Source organism: Mus musculus, chromosome 8 (genome assembly GCF_000001635.26).
Source record: "Mus musculus strain C57BL/6J chromosome 8, GRCm38.p6 C57BL/6J".
In the NCBI taxonomy this organism is placed as follows: Eukaryota; Metazoa; Chordata; class Mammalia; order Rodentia; family Muridae; genus Mus; species Mus musculus.
The window spans coordinates 85279749-85299588 of NC_000074.6; the positions used below are offsets into that span (position 1 = coordinate 85279749).

A 19840-nucleotide genomic window follows, 5' to 3' on the forward strand; every position below is an offset into this window, starting at 1 on the left:
AGGAAATTCTGGTTAACCATCTTTCTTCAGGAGTTGGCTCAATAAGCATGCAATGTATGCTCTCCAAGACAATGTGGAGACCTATGCTTTGTTAGTTCCTAGATCTTAAGATTAGTAACTTAATTAGATAGCTTAAAATATATATATAAAAAAAGTTTGCTGAAATAAATCTTTGGTGTTGTTTCTAAGTTCATAATGATATATGCTCACAGCAGGATAAATTATGCATTATTTATCATGTAGCAAGGCTACCAAGCAGTCGTTCATTACAGACATTATCAAAAGCCAAGTTATACATACATATGTTATGCATATATATGTGTGTATTATTTATATAGATATAAATGTTAAATATATTATATATAACATACACATAATATATTAATATAATATGTAAATATGTAAAATATAAAAATATATTACAATAATTTTTATATATTCATGTGTGTATATAAATATATACTTATACACACACACACAAACACCAAAAAGTTTTACTTTTAAACCCTGGATTTTGTGTGTGTATAAATGCAAGTGTCTATGGAATCCAGAAGGAATGTCAGGTGCCCTAGAACTGGAGTCTCAGGCAACTGTGAGCTATTAGGGTGGGTGTTGGGAACTGAACCCAGGTCATCTTCAAGAGTAGTATGTGCTCTTAACTGTTGAGCTAATCCCAACTTTTATGTTTTATCAATTAAAACCAATGGCTAAAAAAGTATACTTAGGAGGCTGGAGAGATGGCTCAGCTGTTAAAAACACTGATTGTTCTTCCAGAGGTCCTGAATTCAATTCCCAGCAACCACATGGTGTCTCACAACAATCTATAATGAGATCTGGTGCCCTCTTCTGGTGTGCCTGAAGACAGCTACTTATATAAATAAAATAAATAAATAAAAACTATACTTAAAGGGGATCTACTAAAAATGTGATTCTTAAAAATTCTTTATGAAAATGTGACAGCAGAATGATTACTTAAGCATTCTTAATCATGCTTATGTTGTTGTTAGTTTAAAAAACTAAATCAAGTAAGTTACTACTGAAAGATAATTTACATAATTGTGAAAAATTCTGTTCCTCCATAAGCTTTGGACAAGGAAAGATCTGCACAATAATGTCTACACATATCAGTTAAACAGATTAAAGAACTCATTGTAAACTAGGTATGGTGACTCATGTCTATGCCAGCACTTGAACTAAGTCAAGAGAATCAGAAATTCAAGGTCATTCTCATGTACTGGACTACATAAAAAAACCAAACTTAAAAAGCAAACAAACAAACCATATCCACATGCCTTCAAATGAAAAGGCAAACAAACCTTCACGCTTAAGTCAGGCAATCACTAACTAGATGTTGAACGCTAAATTATCTACAGCAAAACTAAGTTAAAATCAGTACTTAAATCACAGAAACAAATGATTTGTGAAAATGTTCTAAGTTTCTCATTTCCATTTCAGAGCATTTCCCTTCCAGTCCTGAGCAGTCTTACCTGTCAATTAAAGCAATGATTATGTTTTTCACATTTACATTTTGGTGTAATTCAGCACAAGCTCTAAGAAAAGGATTCAAAGTCTGAAGATGAAACTCATCAGGAAAAACCTAAAAGTCAGATATGATTAATCAATACAAGGAAAAAAACTTCACAAAAAATTCTGATCTTATGAATGGTATATAAAATCATTACTTATAGAAAAAAAACTTAATCTTAGATAATTAAAATCAAAACCAGAAATATCCCATTTCCAGCATATAAGTAAGTCTAATAAAACATAGAAAACTCAAGTTTATTTTCCTACATTTTTGAGAAAACAAAACAAAACAAAACAGATTATTAGTACAAAGACCAAGTTTGAAAATGGAAGTTTTCTATTCAAGAAAAAATTTTTTTCCTAAGATTTTTTGTTTTTCTTTTTCTGAGACAGAGTTTAGGCACGCTGGCCAGGTTGGCCTTAAATTCAGGGCTTCATGCTCACAAGTAGCTGGCACTACAGGCCATGCACCTCCATAGTGGGCTTAGAATTTCTTTTTCCCCAAACAAAAATGAAAATGAAAAAGAAAATCCTTTCAAGAATTCCTGTTCTCTCTCTCACTCACCTGAATGATGCACTCCATGAGATACTCCTGAGCCAGAGCATCCCTACAATTCACAACCTGCTCCAGAATGCCTGTTAGAACAATCTGAAGACAGCAAAGAAAAAGAGGTAAGCTAAAAATTATTTTGAAAATTCCAAAGTACTCCTCTAGCAATAAACTGAACATGAGAATCATTTTATATTGCTTTCATCCATACTTCAATGTTCAACTTTAAAAAATAGCTTATTATTAAATATAAAAACTTTGTTTCATAAAAAGGGTTTTGTTTTTTTTAAACAGTTTGTGCTTTTTTGTCTGTCCTAACAAGATTATGAAGATTTCCCTTGTGCTTTCTTCTAGAACTTTTAAATTATATGTAAGTCTCTGATCTGCTTTTCTAGAGCTTCTACACTGTGGGAGTAATGGTCAAGACAGAAAAGTTTCTTTGTTTGCACATACTAAGTAGATATTCAACTGTTCAGAGTAATAAATTAAGGTTACCCTGGGCAGGCACAGTAATCCCAGCACTCACAAGCAGATCTCTGTGAGTTCAAGGCCATCCTAAGCTACAGAGGACAACCTAATTTCCAGGACAGCCAGGACTAAAAAGACTGACCCTGCCTCAAAAGACACACAGTAAGTTTGCCTTTGCACCTTCATAAAAATCAACTGCAGGGCTAAAGATGTAGCTTAGTTGGCAGAGTTAATCTCTAGGACTCACTTAGGAGGATCAAAAGTTGAAGGCCATCCTTGACAACAAAATGAGTTGGGAGCCAGCCTGAACTACCTCAGATGATCAAGGGAGAGGGAGAAAGAAGAAAAGAGGTCAATATGTGAGCCAATAATTGGCAACGAATCCCAGGACTGACAAATCTAATTCACTCCTGAAATTTGGGGTTTTGTTTCATGTTTTTGGTGCTATGGATCCAAATCCAGAACCTGAAACATTAAATAAGAGCCAAACTGAGCTATACTTTAAAATGTGAGTGGGACCAAGCCCTGCCCTGCCATTTTCTTAATGTTTTTTCTGCTTTTACCCTATATCCATCTAGTTTACTACTTATAACTAATAACTTACAAAATTAAAAAATACCATCTAGACTTTTAAGAAAACATTTTGTTGGGAGCTGGTTAAAACCACTGGCTGCCCTTCTAGAGAACCTGGGTTTGGTTCCCAGCACCCACGTGGTGCTCACAGTCATCTGTAACTCCAGTTCCAGAGCATCTGACACCCTCTTTTGGCCTCTGGGCACAGATACACATGTGGCACATAAACACACATGCTGGTAAAAAAAACCTGGCACATTTTTTTAAGTCTTTAGAAAAGTGTGCTGATCCCTACTTTATTCCCCTTCACTGACTTATGTGTCTGTTCCTTTCATCACTCACTTTTCATGCTTCTCTCCACTGGGGTCTTAGTCAGGGTTTCTATTACTATGATGAAACACCATGACCAAAAAGCAAGCTGGAGAGGAAGGGGTTTATTTGGCTTACACTTCCAGATCATAGTTTATTACTGGAGGAAGTCAGAATAAAAAAATCAAGCAGGCCAGGAACCTGGAGGCAGAAGCTGATACAAAGGCCATGGAGGGATGTGCTTACTGACTCACCGCCCCTGGCTTGCTCAGGCTGTACCACCCACAATGGGCTGCACCCTCAAACCCCCACTGAGCACTAATTGAGAAAATGCCATAATGCTGGATCTCATGGAGGCACTTCCTCAACTGAGGCTCCTTTCTCTGTGATGACTCCAGCTTGTGTCAAGTTGACATGCAAAAAATACAGCCAGCACAACCGGTATATGTCAATACCACAAATCTACCTTCACTTCAGTGAGAGTGCATTTAGGTCCTTTTGTCCTAGTCTTTCAAAACTGCTGTGGGTATTATAGGTTCTCTTCTTTTTCTCACATATTTTAGAATCAGTTTATTGACTTTATAAAACAGTCAGAGAGGTAGATATGACTGAGACTGCATGAATCTATAGTTATATTTAAGTAACACTGTTACCTCGACAATACTGAATCTCTAATCCGTAAAGATGGTAGTACTTTTATCTAGATCTTTTTTAGTTAAAAAAAAATATTTTTCAATTTAACAAAAATACATTTAAAATAAGATTTTCAGTTTATATCTCATAATGTAAGAAAAAATGACAACAAAAAGATAAGAACCTGTTTGTAACGTTCCACATTTACACCTTCCAACTGACTAAGGCGCACCAAATTTGTTCCCACTAAAATTCTCAGTTCTTGTCTCTCTCGTTCTCTTTTTTCTCTATCTCGACTATGTCCTTGATGCTGCATCCGCACCCAGAGCTTATTCATTTCTGCAAAGTTGAGTAGTACAAAATCCATGGAATCACTGATATCACCAGTTGTTTCTTCACTGCCAAGAAAAAGTTAGAAAAATCTTAGTACACGTGACAGGATCAATTTACTCCTCCTCCATTCGTTTCCTTCTTACTCCACAACCACTCATGCTTCAAGAAGCACTTTCAGCTTCATTTCATTTGGCTCATTGTTAAACTTCAAGAATAGACTCTAGCGTAAGAAATAAATGCTAGGGGGAGAATACAATACATTTAAGGGGCAAATCACTTTCCATGACTCCCTGTGCTGAGCTCACTGGACTTTGCCCTTACGGCAACACACTAGAATATAACAAGATGTGCTCTATTTGGTAGCACACACTGAAATGGAAACAGTACAGGGACTAGCATGGCCCCTACAGTGACAGCATCTGTAAAGCACCCATACTTGTAAGGGAGCGTCACAGGGCTTCACACGATGCTGGCAGCTTCTGTTACTCTTCAGCTACCACACTTCTTACAAGAACTCAAGCATGCATGATGACCCAGCACCACTGAAGAGGGGTCAGGATGGAGGGCACTGCACTCCTGAGCATGATGGCTTCCCAGCTCCCACCATAAAGAAAGAGTCCAACTACAGCTGAATCATTCCATATCCTGACAAAACTAATGTCCAACAAAAGTTAATTGATTAAAAACAAAAATTAAAATCTTTAAAAGACCCCAAAACTTGACACTTAGGGTAGACTGATATCTGTCACTTTATTATTAAGATATTTTGGCTTCAAATGAAATATTAGCTTTATGAATAAAGACCTTATTTTTCTACATCTTATAAGACGGGAACTCAGTTTTTCAAATATTTTACTGGTTGCCTAATATTTAAATTCACAGTCAAATTATAATAATAAAAATAACATCATCTTCTTTGTACACTACTACATCTTTTATGTATAGTTTAGTTTAATACGTAGTAGTAGTAGTAGTAGTAGTAGTAGTAGTAGTAGTAGTAGTAGCAGCAGCTGTAGTAGTAGTAGCTGATTCCTGGCATAGTGACACATGCCTGTAATATGGACATTTGGGAGGCAGGAGGAGGAGGAGGAGGACTACATGCTCAAGGCAAGCACAAGTTATACAGTGAGAATCTTTTTCAAAATGAAAAGGAATGGAGGGCTAGTGAGTTGGTTCAGAGGGCAGAGGCACTTATCATGTAAGCCCTGTGGTATGATTTTGGTCCCAGAACCCATGTAAAGTTAGAAGAAAAAAAATCAACTACACAGTTGTCCTCTGACCATGACACACACACACCATGGCACACATTCACACATGCAAACACATATACATCATCACACACATACATATACATAATAATGTATTTACAAAGGGACTGATGCAGACAAAACAAAAACCCTACTGATTTATTAGTCTTAGAAATTTTAAAAAACAGATAAACTTTAAATAAAAGGAAATTATTAGTTCTCCAGTCTAGGGATCCATCACATAAAAAGTTTACCATACCTAGCAGCAATCTGCCATTGCTGGGAGAAAAAGGTGTCATGGATTTTAATGCTGGAATAGAGGCCACAAAAGAAACAGGGGTCTCTACAAACTATTTTTAGTTTTTTCCCCACGAGTTAACACCTTTAAAAGGCACACTTACAAAGATTATCTAATGTAATGGAAAAATGTTCTAGACTATATTAGATGCCTGAAATTCCGTCATTTGAGAGTCTGCATGCAGGAGAGCTACTGAAAATTCAAGGCCAGCCTAGGTTACAGTGAGTACCAGCCACTCAAAGCCACATAGCAAAATCCTGCCTTAAAACAACAACAAAAAATTAAAATTTAAAAGGCAGATTTTCCAGAGCCAGGCAGTGGTAGCACATGCCTTTAATCCCAGCACTTGGGAGGCAGAGGCAGGCGGATTTCTGATTTCAAGGCCAGCCTGGTCTACAGAGTGAGTTCCAGGACAGCCAGGGCTACACAGAGAAACCCTGTCTCTCTGGCATATTTTGCAAATATTTTTTCTAAATATATAATTGAATGTGAGACATTTTATCTCATACCACACACACTGAATTATATAACTCAATGAAAGTCTAGACACAACTTACTGACACCCATCATCTATTTCTGTATACTTTTCTACAATTTTAAGACATTTTACTACGGGGTTGGTGGGGACACTACAACTAAACCAAGATTACTTACTCTGTTGGCTCTCCTTCATCAGGTAAAATGTTCCTAGTACACTGAAGAAGGTAATTTCGAAGAAACAAACCCCTTAGCGGATGCTGCACACCACGGCACATTTCTACCAAATCTTTCAAAATATCTTTCCTGGATTGAGGAAATGACTTGACATATACAACTCCAACTGTGATCAAGAGATAACTAAGAGAATAAAAAATTCATTTGATTAGAGACAGAATATGTAAAAACTTGACTGTATTCAAACACACTACAAACATATTAAATAAACAAAACAGAAACTATATTGTTTTAAGCAATATTCTTTATGGGGAGAAAAATCACCTATCTTTAAATATAACTACAAAAACTATTTGGAAAAAAAAATCATGACTGATTTCAGTGGTCAGTCCCCTCTTAACTCATGAAGAATATGACCCAAGATACCGATCTGCTAACTGAAACTGCAGCTAGTATGTACCATTACTTTCCCTTATACATCTACATTTATAAGTGTATTAATTAGCCAAGGTGATTAACCACAGTAACTAACACAACAGCTGTAACTGTATGTTGTAACAAAAGATAACATAAGTGAATGACGTCTTTCCTCTATCTTACTATGCTGTATTCACCATTCTTGCAAAGATGTGAGATGAAATAATGATTATGCTGAGAATAACATAGTAGGTGAGTGAACATGGGGTAGCATTAGGCTATCTCAGCAGCACAGCTATTCCAACAAGATGGTTACTAAGTGACTAAAGGGTAGATAACATATACAGTATGCTCAACAAAAGGATGATCCACACCCCCAGTGGAACCATAACAAGTTTTATCAGGCTACTTAATATAGTGCAAAAACTGAAAATTAATTGCTTCTAGCACTGTCTTTCTAATATTCTAGACTATGACAACCATGGTTGCTTGTGGAAATTGCTACTCATTTCTTTCTCTTTGATTTTCTTATTCACACACCTGCTCTTTCTTACTATGGCAGGCCCAGCTAACTTAGATATGTAAGTTAGCTATGTAAACCAGACTACTCTTAAACTTGCAGCAATGTCTCTGCAGCTAAGTGCTGGGATTACAGTATATGTCACATGCCTGCCTCTTAAATAAAGCCAATGTTAGCTAGTCATGGTGCCTCATGCCTGTATTCTCAGCATTTGGGAGACTGAGCCAGGAGATCATGAATTCAAAGCAATGAGATGCTGTCAACAAAAAAGAGAGGGATGATTTCTAAGAAAAAATATATTATTATAAGGCAAGAAATGCAAGTGTGAGTTTTAAACTAGCATAAACTTTTGTTGGATGAGACTTGACCACAACACAAAGCCTAGAAAGTGTGGCTATAAAATATGTTAATTACTTACAGCCTTGGAATAATGTTTCCCGCGTACTGTACAAGTTCATAGAGATCTGCCACCTTTCTTCCTTTAGCAAATTCATCAGTCAGGTAGACCTCCAAGTAGTGCAGTTCATCAGAAATAGCCATATCTTTTAATTATGATTAAGGATTAAGAATAAAGGTAAATTAATTAAAAAAACAATAAAACAAACAAAAATAAAAAAAATTTTGCTGCAACTACTGTTGGAATAATTAAAACTTTTAGTCAGGGCTAGTGATCTAGCTCAGTAGTGGAAGCATTTACCTCTTACAAGAAAAGCTTTCTATTTTGATTTCCACCATTGGCAAAACAAAACAAACCTGCACACTTGGAATGCCTGGCACAGAGAGAGGTCCATGGCTACAACCCCAGCTACTCATGAGGATGCAGCTGGAGGGCCATGAGCTCAAAAGAAAACCCACTTATAAGGTACTTTACATTTAGATGGATGTTAGAAGGGAAGAGAGGATTTCAGTTGGCTTTTATTACTTTAAAATAAAGATTCATTGGACTGTAGAGATGGTTCAGCAGTAAAAAACACCTGCTGCTCTCACAGTGGATTTGGGTTCAGTTCCCAATACCCACATGATATGATAGTTCAGAACCATCCCAGTTGCAGGAGATCTGATACTCTCTCTTGACTACCCTGGGCACCAGCTACATGCATACATGCAATGCAAACAGCCATACACATAAAAATAAATAATTCTTTTCAAGCTGGCACATGTCTGAAACCAGCACTCAGGCAGAAGAATAGTAAGTTCTTCTACACCTGAGCTATACTATAACACATTGTCTCAAAAACAAACAAACAAACAAAAAAACCAACCTCCCAGCTACTTGGGAGGCTGAAGGTGAGGATCAGCTAAACTCAAGAGTGCAAGAGCGACCTCATTATCTTAAAAGGGGAATTGAGGGGGAATGCCAGGCATGATGGCATGCACCTGTTATCCCAGCACACAAGAGGCAGATACAAGAGGATCACTGTGAGGCCAGGGAAGGCTACACAACAAGATCTTACCTCAAAAACAACAACAACAAAAAAAAAAAAAACAGATAACAAATGCCACTTAATGGCTTCAATTTTTTTTCAAAAATTAAGAGCAATCTATTTGTGAAAATTAAAAATATGGGTATGGATTTAGTTCAATTGGCAAATTGCCTGTCTAAAATTAAGGTCAACAGCCAACACTGAAAAAAAAGGTGGGGGGGTGAAGGAAGGATTATTCTTAGAAAAAAGGGGACACTTTTCTCATTTAACATATCTGCCTAGAGGAGAACTAGTTGTCTAAAAAAAATAGAACTGACCCCACACATTTTTAATAAAAAACAAAAAGCCAGGCATGATGGTTCATCCCTATAACCCTAGCATTCAGGAGGTTGAGGCAAGAGGACTGCAAGTTTGAGGTTACCCTGGGCTAAGAAATAAGCATCCATTTCAGAGGAGGCAGGGTGGGAGGGAGGGGAGCACTGGTTGCTTTTCCAAAGGACCTGGGTTCAAGTACCAGCACAGTGGTTTGCAACCATCTGTGACTACAGTTCCGGGGAATCCAATGCCTTCTTTTGGCCTCTGCAGGCACTAGTTATGAGTGTGGTCCAGATACATACACACATGCAGATAAGACTTACACATACAAAGTAAAATAAATAAGTAAATAAATAAATAAAAATAAAACAATATAGAGTAGGCCTTAAAGGCCCTCCCACTCTCAAGTTCTTTTCTCACTTTTTTCTTAATAAATCTGTATAGGTTCTGCTTTAAATACAAATCTAGTAACAACAACAAAATTGGCCTTATCAAGAAATAAATATAAACCAGGTATGGTGGCACACGCCTTTGCTCCTAGCGCTCAGGAGGCAGAAGCAGGTGGATCTACCTGCGTTCCAGGACAGCCAGGCTACATAGAGGAAACAAAAACAAAAACAAAACAAAAAATAAACCAAACAATAAATAAATCTGGCCCAAGTGTTTATCCTTCAACAGTCAAAGGATACAAAGTTCATAGTAACTCTTTGGTGACAGCATAGAGGTCCGGAGCTCTCCAAGCATATTGGAGGCATGCTTCAGAGCATCCATCAGCTTGTTTTTGTCCTACAGAAATGCCAACGGAAGAAAAAAAAAAGACAAGAATGCTTCATTTACCTAAACATTTATCTTGGTCCTATTTAACCAAACACCTGTTACACAGTTTTAAGAATCTACAACACTTATTTTAATCACATAAAAATCAACTTCACAAGTCTCTTTATTGAAAATTTAAATTAAAAATACAAGAAAAAAAAAGCCTAACTCCTCACCAGGGCTATAAAGCTTGCAAGGCTTACATAACTAAGACAGTATGTTTCATAGAGTAACTTCAAACTTTTCAACCTCTACAAACTAGGAAACTAGTCCAAAAGTCCACATTTGACTGCAGTCAAGAAAGTAGGCATGCAGCCGGGTGTGGTGGCACATGCCTTTAATCCCAGCACTCGGGAGGCAGAGGCAGGCGGATTTCTGGGTTCGAGGCCAGCCTGGTCTACAGAGTGAGCTCCAGGACAGCCAGGGCTACACAGAGAAACCCTGTCTCGAAAAACAAACAAACAAACAAACAAACAAACAAACAAGAAAGAAAAAGAAAGTAGGCATGCTAAAGCAAGGTAACTATCCTAACAATGGCTTCGTCCCAGAACTTCAGGCTCTCGGTAGCTTGTGCAGTGATTAGCCATCTAAGTCTTTCCTTGTGTCCTTCAAGCTTCATAACCACCACATGCCCCACTTCACTCATAGATATAGACAATTTTTGAAACACAGTAAGAAACATTCTACATTCTCAGAAAAAAAAAAACAAGAGAAAACTCATTTTCTAAAACATTTAATTTTCTTTCCAATTTTATTGATAAGAAAATCAAAACAATAAGGCATAAGAGAATATTAAGATTTAGAAAATGTAAGACAATGGGGCTAAGGAGATAGCTCACGAGTAAAGTGCTTCCTATGCAAGGGTCTGAATTTGAATCCCCACCACTCAGGTAAAAAAACTGGGGTATGGCAGCACACATCTGTCATCCAAACTCTAAGGAGGACAACAGAGCAGATCCCTGGGGCTCACAGTTAGTCTAGCCTTTTCAGTGGACTCAGATGAGAGATGCCATCTCAAAAAATAGATGGAAAGAGAGGTGAGGAAGGGCTACTGGTACTTAGGACCCTGCTGTTGTCACTCTCCAAGATCAGGGAGGAAAATCAGGACTTAGAGGCCCCACAGCAGTCACAATCTGAAGCCAGGTAGTGGGTAAAGACTTAGTAACTCACTGCCAGTCATTATCTAAGGTCACAGAAGTTACCAAAACATAGTTTCCCATTACTGGTTGCATTCGGAGATCAGAAAATGTAGAGAGCTTGGGACCCACTGCCAGCGGCACTCTGAGGACAAAAAGGGAACAAAGGGCTAGAGAGATGGCTCAGAAGTAAAGAGTACTTGCTGCTCTTCCAGGGGACCCAGGTTCAATTCCCAATACCCACACGGCAGTTCAAAGATGTCTATAACTCCAGTCCTAGGTTATCAGACCTGACAACCTCTTCTGGCCTCTGAGGGCTCCAGGTACACATGTGGCTCAAAGATACACATGCAGGAAAAATACACAAAATTATAATAAGACATAGATAGGCCCTAGAACTTTAGCCCCATACCAGTCCACCCTGTTAAGTCAAGGTGCCGCTGAGATTCTACCTAGTTCTATTTCCTTTCCGATGAGTGGATAAAAAAAACATGGCACATATATGCACAACTGAGTTTTACTCAGCTGTAAAGAAAGATGAGGTTTCGGACACTGTAGCAGAAATTTTCAGTCTTATTTTTACTGTTTCTATATTGGAGGCTGCTGCACGGATAGATGATCTTCATCCTTGCTGTTTTCAGAGGAGCTTGGTTTCCTAGAGCAGATTGTTAACTTTCAGAATTCCTTTTTCTTGCTGAAGTAGAGTCCTGGTTTTCCTTGTGAATGATTATTCATATTTGTAAGTTCTGGGTTTATAATTCAGGTTGGAGCAAGGTGTGAATAGCTAAAGGAAATAACTTGTTGGCAATATAGGAAATGCCATGGAAATGAACTGTGTATATACCTCTGAGAAGAACAAAATTAATCTTTTTTATTTTCTGTTAAGCACTAGTCACTATAGTGCATCTCCTGGTTCGGTACTGTATTTTATACGCAATGTACATGCTTTAATATTTTAATTAAATATTTTTAATACATTTTGTACATTAATATTTTCAGTTTGTTTAACCACTTTGATGCTAAAATTTTGCCATCCCGTTCCCATTTTTTCCTTTACAATTTTAAACATTTCTCTTCATTAAAAACAATGATAATAATAATAAAAAAAGATGAGGTTTACAGGTAAATAGATGGGATTGGAAAAAAGTACATCATGCTGAGTAAGGTAAAAAACATCCAGAAAGACAAAAACACTGCACGCTCCTTCTTAAATGTGGTTCTTTGCCTTCAATCTTTAGCTGCATTAAACTAGGAATACCTATAGATACTAAGAAATTAGAAAGAGGCTTTAGGGTAGTAGTGGGGGTAACGAGGAGGTGGAAGGCAGAAAGGCCTTGAGGAAAGGGTGCAGCAGAACACAGTGGTACGGAAGTGGAAAGGAGTGAGAGGAAGAGGAAAGATTTATATAAGGCAAGGGATGGGACAGGAGGGAAGGGTAAAGGAGGAAGCAGCAGAAGGATAGCTAACACTAAGGATGTATGAAGACGCTATATGGTAACTCATTATTTATACGTTTATTTAAGAATATGTAAGTCGGGCTGGAGAGATAGCTTAGTGATTAAGAGCACTGACTGCTTTTCCAGAGGTCCTGAGTTCAATTCCCAGCAACCACATGGTGGCTCACAACCATCTGTAATACCCTCCTCTGGTCTCTGGTGTGTCTGAAGAGAGTGACAGTGTACTTACTTACATTAAATAAATAAATAAATCTTAAAAAAAGAAAAAGAACATGTAAGTCTTATAAGGAGTTTAACTGGGGCACCCTACACAAGGAAATAACTGTCCTTTCGAAGCCATAGGTTACTAAACAAAAAGTTCTAAGCCAGGTATAGGATATCCCTCTATGAGTGTTGGTCAGCAAGGTCCCAGAAGCCCCCAAACAATATAAATATGCTATTGCTACTGCTCATGTTTTTCCCACCAGAACTCAGTGATAAGATCCTACTGCTGAAAAGAGCACATATTCCAGTTGCAGTAAATGGGAAACTTGAGAAAATCAAGCTATTAACTGATCAGAAAGCTTCTTCTCAACTGGCTACTTTTCATAATACGAGAAGATGTGATACTAGGGGAAGAAAGTCACCAACAGTCTTATCCAGATGAGAATCACTGACGGTAAAATAATGACCAGCCTGGCAAGATGTGCCCATTGGTGCAATAGTAGTCATGAATGTTATAGAAGTAACCAACCACCTCTTAATTGGCTTTAAGGCCCTCATCACAGTACTATATAAACCTCAACAACTCATGACAGGACCTGTTAAGAGCACTTGTAGCTTTTGTACAGGCCCTGGGTTCAATTTCCAGCACCTACATGGTAGCTCACAATCATCCATTAACTCAATTCCAGGGCATCATCTCCACCAGCACCAGGTATACACAGGTACATATACAGACAGGCAGTTAACAATCATACACATAAAATAGTCTAAAGAATAAATAATCTAGGTGAAAGGGCAAAAGTTCTTGGAGGAAAACCTACTACTACTGTTTTGCTAAACAGTAACAAACTGCCTTCTACATGCTTACAATTAAAGTTGCAGATTAGTACAGTTCTCTACCTTCATCAGTGACACTTCTTTTAAAGGTGGAAGGAAACTAATACAGAGACACAACTGGCCAAAGTGACTGCAGAGTTCTCCACCCTGTCCCCGAGGCTCACAGACTGTCTCAGAAGAGGGTGAAAAGAATCTAGGAGCCATAAGTTGGGGAGGAATGCAGTCTTCTGACCTGATATGGCCACTGCACTCACTGCAGCTATGGATAGCTATACAATGTCGGATCTGTCACTGTTTCACCCTGTGTGCAGGAAGAGTTAAGGTTCCACTGCTCACTGAGTGACTAGAGGCTTTTAATGGGTCCTGGGACAGAGTATGTCATAAGCTGCTCATGTTCTGGGATCTAACCCCTCACTCATACTCATGCAACCCTACATAATTAACATAAAAGATGTAACTTAAGAGGGAAAGAAGGGTTTTAGCAGGAGAGAAGGTAATAGAGCACAAAAATAACCAAAGTTAAGTTCTGTTCGTGTGTGTGTGTGTGTGTGTGTGTGCGTGTGCGCGCGCGTGCATATGTGTGTGTGTGTGAGAGGGGGGGGGGAGATTGAAATTGTTTATGAGATCAAGGGCAACTGAAAGAAAACATCTGACATCAATCAACCTCTGAACTCCATACACATGCACAAATACATACATATACTACATGAAAATGTAAGACACTTTACAAAGTATCATTATTATTCCAGCAACTTTTAGCTTAAAGTATCTGCCTATGTGGTTCAATTCTTTAAACTTTAACACACAGAATATAAAGTACTTACGCAGATTATTCCTATCTTTAGATAATAAAAATATATAAACAAATATATATGTAATTTTTGTTTTTGTGTTTTAAGGGTCTCACCTCATAAACCAGAACTGGCTTCAAGTTCATGGTCCTCTTTTGTCTCCAGAGGTATTGACCACATGTATGTATCTTTAAGTATAGTTTTTAAGCTAGTTCCTACAATAAAAGTACATATTCACAAGTTCTCAGGATACTCAGGTGAAATAAACTTAGCTGAATAATTCAAATTGAGGCATTCAAATCTATTCATTCATTAAGTATTCACTGAACACCCATTCTATATTAAGTTCTCCTCAGGTCTAAGGTATAAACCAAACAGGCTCAGATACTTAAATTAGATGTTAATATGCCAATGTATAACTGAACTTTGTATCAGGGCTCTTTGTTCCTGAGTCTCTACAGTGCTAAGCACAGATGAAGATGAGACAGCTGCTGGCGGTGACACGACTGACGGAGAGCAGAGATGACATAATCTTACAACCGGTGGTGCTTGCTTGGGGATTTACAGCATACAGCTGTGTCTTTCACATTTCCATACTTACCAGGCATCTTTTCATCTGGAATGACTGAACCTTCACAGCCTGGATGGCTTCATCCAAAAGTTTTTCCTGCTCATCCTGGGGTGACTGCTGTGTTGTAGGCTAAAATGAAGATTTTAAAAATACTTTCATTAGTGGCTCATAAGCACTTTCTCCTGTCAAAAAGAATTTTTAATTTCCATAGTTTTAGTCATAATCCTTTTCCAAAACTTTCACCAAAGGCCCTTTCTAGCTTCATATCCCAAACAAATTTGTCTATTCTGGCCTCAGCCCAGCATGGTGATGTATGCCTTTAATCCCAGCACTGGGAGATGGAAGCAGGCACATTTCTTTGAGTTCAAGGCCAGCCTGGTCTACATAATGAGTACCAGAACAGCAAGAATTTCCTAGTGAGACCCTGTCTAAAAATGACCAAAATATCTGGCATCAAAGAAACCTGTGGTAGGAGTTTATAGTTATGTTCTGCTAATATGCAGTACATCCAATTGGAACATAGCTATAAAGCCAAACCTTTTCTTATGATAATTCTAGTATAAATTTAAATTTTTAATAACTTCTCTCTCCCTCTCAACTACATTCACCTACATTTTAGTCTACTTTACACCAAAAAATGAGTTTATAAAAACACAGCCCCCAGCCGGGCGTGGTGGCTCACACCTTTAATCCCAGCACTCAGGAGGCAGAGGCAGGTGGATTTCTGAGTTCGAGGGCAGCCTGGTCTACAAAGTGAGTTCCAGGAGAGCCGGGGCTATACAGAGAAACCCTGTCTCGAAAAACCAAAAAAAAAAAAGAAAAAAAAAAAAACCCCAAACCCACAGCCCCCTCCATCATAACAAAAACTAAACAACTTGGAAATAAAATAGCTAGAATTGTTAATGACTTAGAAAAAGGTAAAGATAGTTTCTTCAAATACCTACTATTTCAAATATACAGATAAGCAGCTAAAAACAAAGTAAATCTATTCTTCCATGTCATCAGCAAAACTCTGCTTATAAAATGAACTCATTCTCCTTGTTAAGTAGAATTAACCCATACTTCATGTTTAATATCACCATGTTAACATTACTTCCACAGCCTGCCTAACAATGTAATTATAAATAATCATGTGTTTGAGATCCAGCATACACAATGTGTGCTTCATAAACGTTCACTGCACAGATAGGCTGATTCTAGGCCTTTCTGATCATATATTTGATTAAAAAAAACTAACCAGCAAATTAATGGATAAGCAGTATACACACAACAGACTATTGTTACGCCATAAAAAGGTCTCTAGTACTGAAACACACATATTATAGAAGTAAACCTAGAAAACACTACACCAAATGAAAGAAGTCTGACAATGCACGCTGGAAGACTCCACTTATATGAAATATCTTAAACAGATAAATCATCCACAGATTTACTAATTTAGAAGAGGAATGGTGGGCAAACCACTGATTAATGACTACAGAATTTTCTTTTGAGGTAATGAAAATATTTTAGAACAAAAGGTAATGTATTAAAACCCATTTACCTGTTCATTTTACATAAATTCATTAAAAAAATTTAAGACTAATTAGAGGAAAAGTACCTCTCTGCATAATGTTAGAAAAAGTAGAAGGATTTACACATAAACATGAAAAAAGGTCATGTTTCATATCTAAGACAAGTATAAGATTAAATAACAACAACAAAAATCCACTTCTGAAATACAATGGTTCATAAAAATTAAAAGCTTTGTCTTGGCTTCACTTCAGATAAAGAGAAAAACTGAGTAGAGAGCAATGCCGTGTGCTGTTTTTGCATAAAATAGTAAGATGAGTTTCCTACAACTATTTCTTTTCAAAAATCATAAAGGACTGAAGGGATAACCTGAACTCAATTCTTAGTGAGCTCAATTCTTACTATCCACACACTGGGTGGTTGGAAACCAACATAACTTCAGCTCCAGGGAAGCCAACACCATTGGCCTCTACAAGCACCTGCAGTCACATGCTCATACAAATGAACACACACATGTAATTAAAATCTTTTAATGAAAAATGCTTATTTTAATTATAAATTAATTAAAAAACAAGTATCTTAAGAAACGTTAATTTATATAGGAGAAATATTAGCATACACTCCCAATGTCCGTCAGCTAAGCAGTTCTACCCTTTTCTCTAACTTTTATTACTCTAAGTACCTTATATACATAGAACTACACAGCATTTTCCCTTTTGTATCTGGCTTATCTAGGATTATGTCCAAGATTCATCTGTATGAAAGCGTTTATCAGAATTTCTCTCTTTTTAAAGACTGTGTAATATCCCAGTATCTGTATATACTTGTGTGTGTATGTGTGTGTGTGTGTGTGTGTGTGTATACATTTATTGATTCACTCAATATAGACATATGGATTGTTTCCAGCGCTGGCTACTATGTGGAAATAACCTATAAATGGGCTATAAGCAATCACAAATTTTTGGTACAGACTAGAAAAATAAAAAAGCACACAAAGTTATGAATATGCACAGCACTCAGTAACGAGCGCTTCATAAATGTCAGCTATTATTATATCCAGTTTGAGAGTATTTACCTCTACTGGTTATAGGGACCTGTTTGTTGGTTAGTTTTCCCACTTATAAGTTGCATGTGCAATATGACAATACAACATAAATTGTAAAATAAACAGAATCATCATGTTGATGAATATAGTATTTAAACCTGATGAGAAAGCACAAATCAATACTTCAAGGAGAACTGAGGGTAACAAGAAAACAGGAAATTTAAAATAATTTAGGTTGGGGAGTTTGTGTCTAGCAGGCTGAAGGCCTTGGGTTCAATCCCCAAGACTGCAGAAAAGACAAAGTTAACCGTCTGGATCCCATACACACACTAACTTAGCAATACCCCAGAAATCCGATGACGGAGCACACCATGAACATTAAATGGCAAAATTCTTTCTTTGTGCAGAATTTCTGCCCATTCTCCTCAAAATCTGTTTGCATTACCTCCAAAGCTCCTAACACAACCTCTTTCCCACCAGGAGCCCAAAGAACTATAGCAGAATGTTTCAAAAGCACATCTCTGCCATTTATTTCTATCTGGTGCCTAGCACATTCTATAAAATTGAAAGTACACCAGATGTTTGGTTAGTGCTGGACTCAGGATTTTTAGGAGTACAGTACCAGTGATATCAACACTTGCTTCCAGATGCAAAAGTGAGACTTAAAGGCTAACTACCTACTCAAATCATAAAATTGCCTATGACAGAACTGATACCCAGGTTCCATTTTCCAATAAAATTCACAGGGAAAACTGGTCCAATCTGGTTCCCCAGGCACATAAATATAATTTATAGTGTATCCTCAAATGCTTTGTATTATAAAACACTATGTCAACCAGTAAGTGTTGAAAAACAAAAAAGTTAAACTTCACACCAGTCATGTGCCAAATCTCAATTGTACAAAGTTCCGAGGGGGGAAAACATCTTGTAAGGCAATATATTATATTAAATATACATCAAATATTTATCAAATTACGGGAACAAACGCTCAGAACTCAGCCAGCCAGAACCAAAGATGACATAAATACCAAGCTGATCGGAGTCTAGCAAGATCATCATAAAGGTCCATTCCAAAAAAAAGGAAAAAAAAAATCAACAAAAAGATTTAATGCTGGTTTTTCCTATTAACACACTTAAAGTGAAGTATGTGCAGTGGCACATAGAATTATCAATACAAAGAATGAATATTGAAATTAAAAAAAAAGGACATAAGCATAGCACATCCAAAACCACTACCTGTTCATACTACAGCAAATGCTCGTATAACGCAAGTGACAACTTGCCCTGTGGAAAACAGGATCCGAATTTTGCGGAAGTTCCTGTTTATAAGGCTAGTGCCACAAAGCATCACGACATGCTATCGTCGCGGAGAAACCTTTGAATGACTGCTTCCAGCAAGTGAGTTAGAATCCTCAGAGAGCAAATGCGAAACGGAGACCTGTCTCCTATCTGATGGTTGGGCTCAATGAAAAGAAAGCAGGAGTCCTTCGGGAAACTCACGTGAGCAGGTCCCTAGAATTCGCTGACAGGCGCTGCAAGATGAAGGGGGCTCTGCGGCCACGGAAGGCCGGGAGACCACTGCGCCCCCCCCCCAAGGATATTTCCAGCAGAGAAAAGGCAATGGGACCCCCGAGGACAGCTGAGTACAAAGCTGGAAATGCACCATCTGGGCGCGACCCAGCTACGGCGCCAGCTCAGAAGCTCGGGGGCTCCTCACTGTCCCAACTCCGCACAGACCCGGGAGTCCGACTCTCAGAGGGAAGGTGGCCGTTCCGTACAAGAGTCTGACGCAGGCCTCCACCGACACCCAGAACCTGCAGCCCGCGACACCCCTAAGGGAGGCTCCTGGTCTCGGGGTAACGACCAAATTCTGCGCCACCGCCCACCGCAGCCCACCGCAGCCTAACGCGGCCTTCCTCAGCCCGTGCCAAGCCCGCAGGCCCAGCCTGGACCGGACCGGCCTCGATCGAAATGCAGGGCCTCCTACTCCGCCAGCAAGGCTCCTGTCCGCCGAAGGAAAACGTGGACTGCGACTCGGCAACCCAGGCCCACCGCTTCCCCTCACTCACCATGGCGACTCCGGGGACCACAAGCAGCAGCGCCTACCCCGCCGGAGCCGCCCGCCGTCAGGTGACCGAGCCTTGCGAGCCCCGCCCTCTCTAGCCCCGCCCTTGGATAGAAGCGGCTTTTCGATTGGCCCACT

At 38.5% G+C, this 19840-nt stretch overlaps 1 protein-coding gene across 1 annotated transcript in view; it reads right to left on the minus strand.

The window, feature by feature from the left end:
* Vps35 (VPS35 retromer complex component) overlaps positions 1-19769 on the minus strand; it is a 39133-nt gene extending 19364 nt beyond the window's left edge. The window contains exons 1-8 of the mRNA NM_022997.5: positions 19707-19769; positions 15111-15209; positions 9958-10054; positions 7948-8071; positions 6593-6775; positions 4245-4458; positions 2093-2176; positions 1488-1597 (exon numbers count right to left, since the gene is read on the minus strand). Of these exons, the coding sequence (NP_075373.1) occupies positions 1488-1597; positions 2093-2176; positions 4245-4458; positions 6593-6775; positions 7948-8071; positions 9958-10054; positions 15111-15209; positions 19707-19709 (914 nt within the window). The 5' untranslated portion in view covers positions 19710-19769. The remainder of the gene's footprint in view (positions 1-1487; positions 1598-2092; positions 2177-4244; positions 4459-6592; positions 6776-7947; positions 8072-9957; positions 10055-15110; positions 15210-19706) is intronic.
* Between the last annotated feature and the right edge of the window lie 71 nt (positions 19770-19840).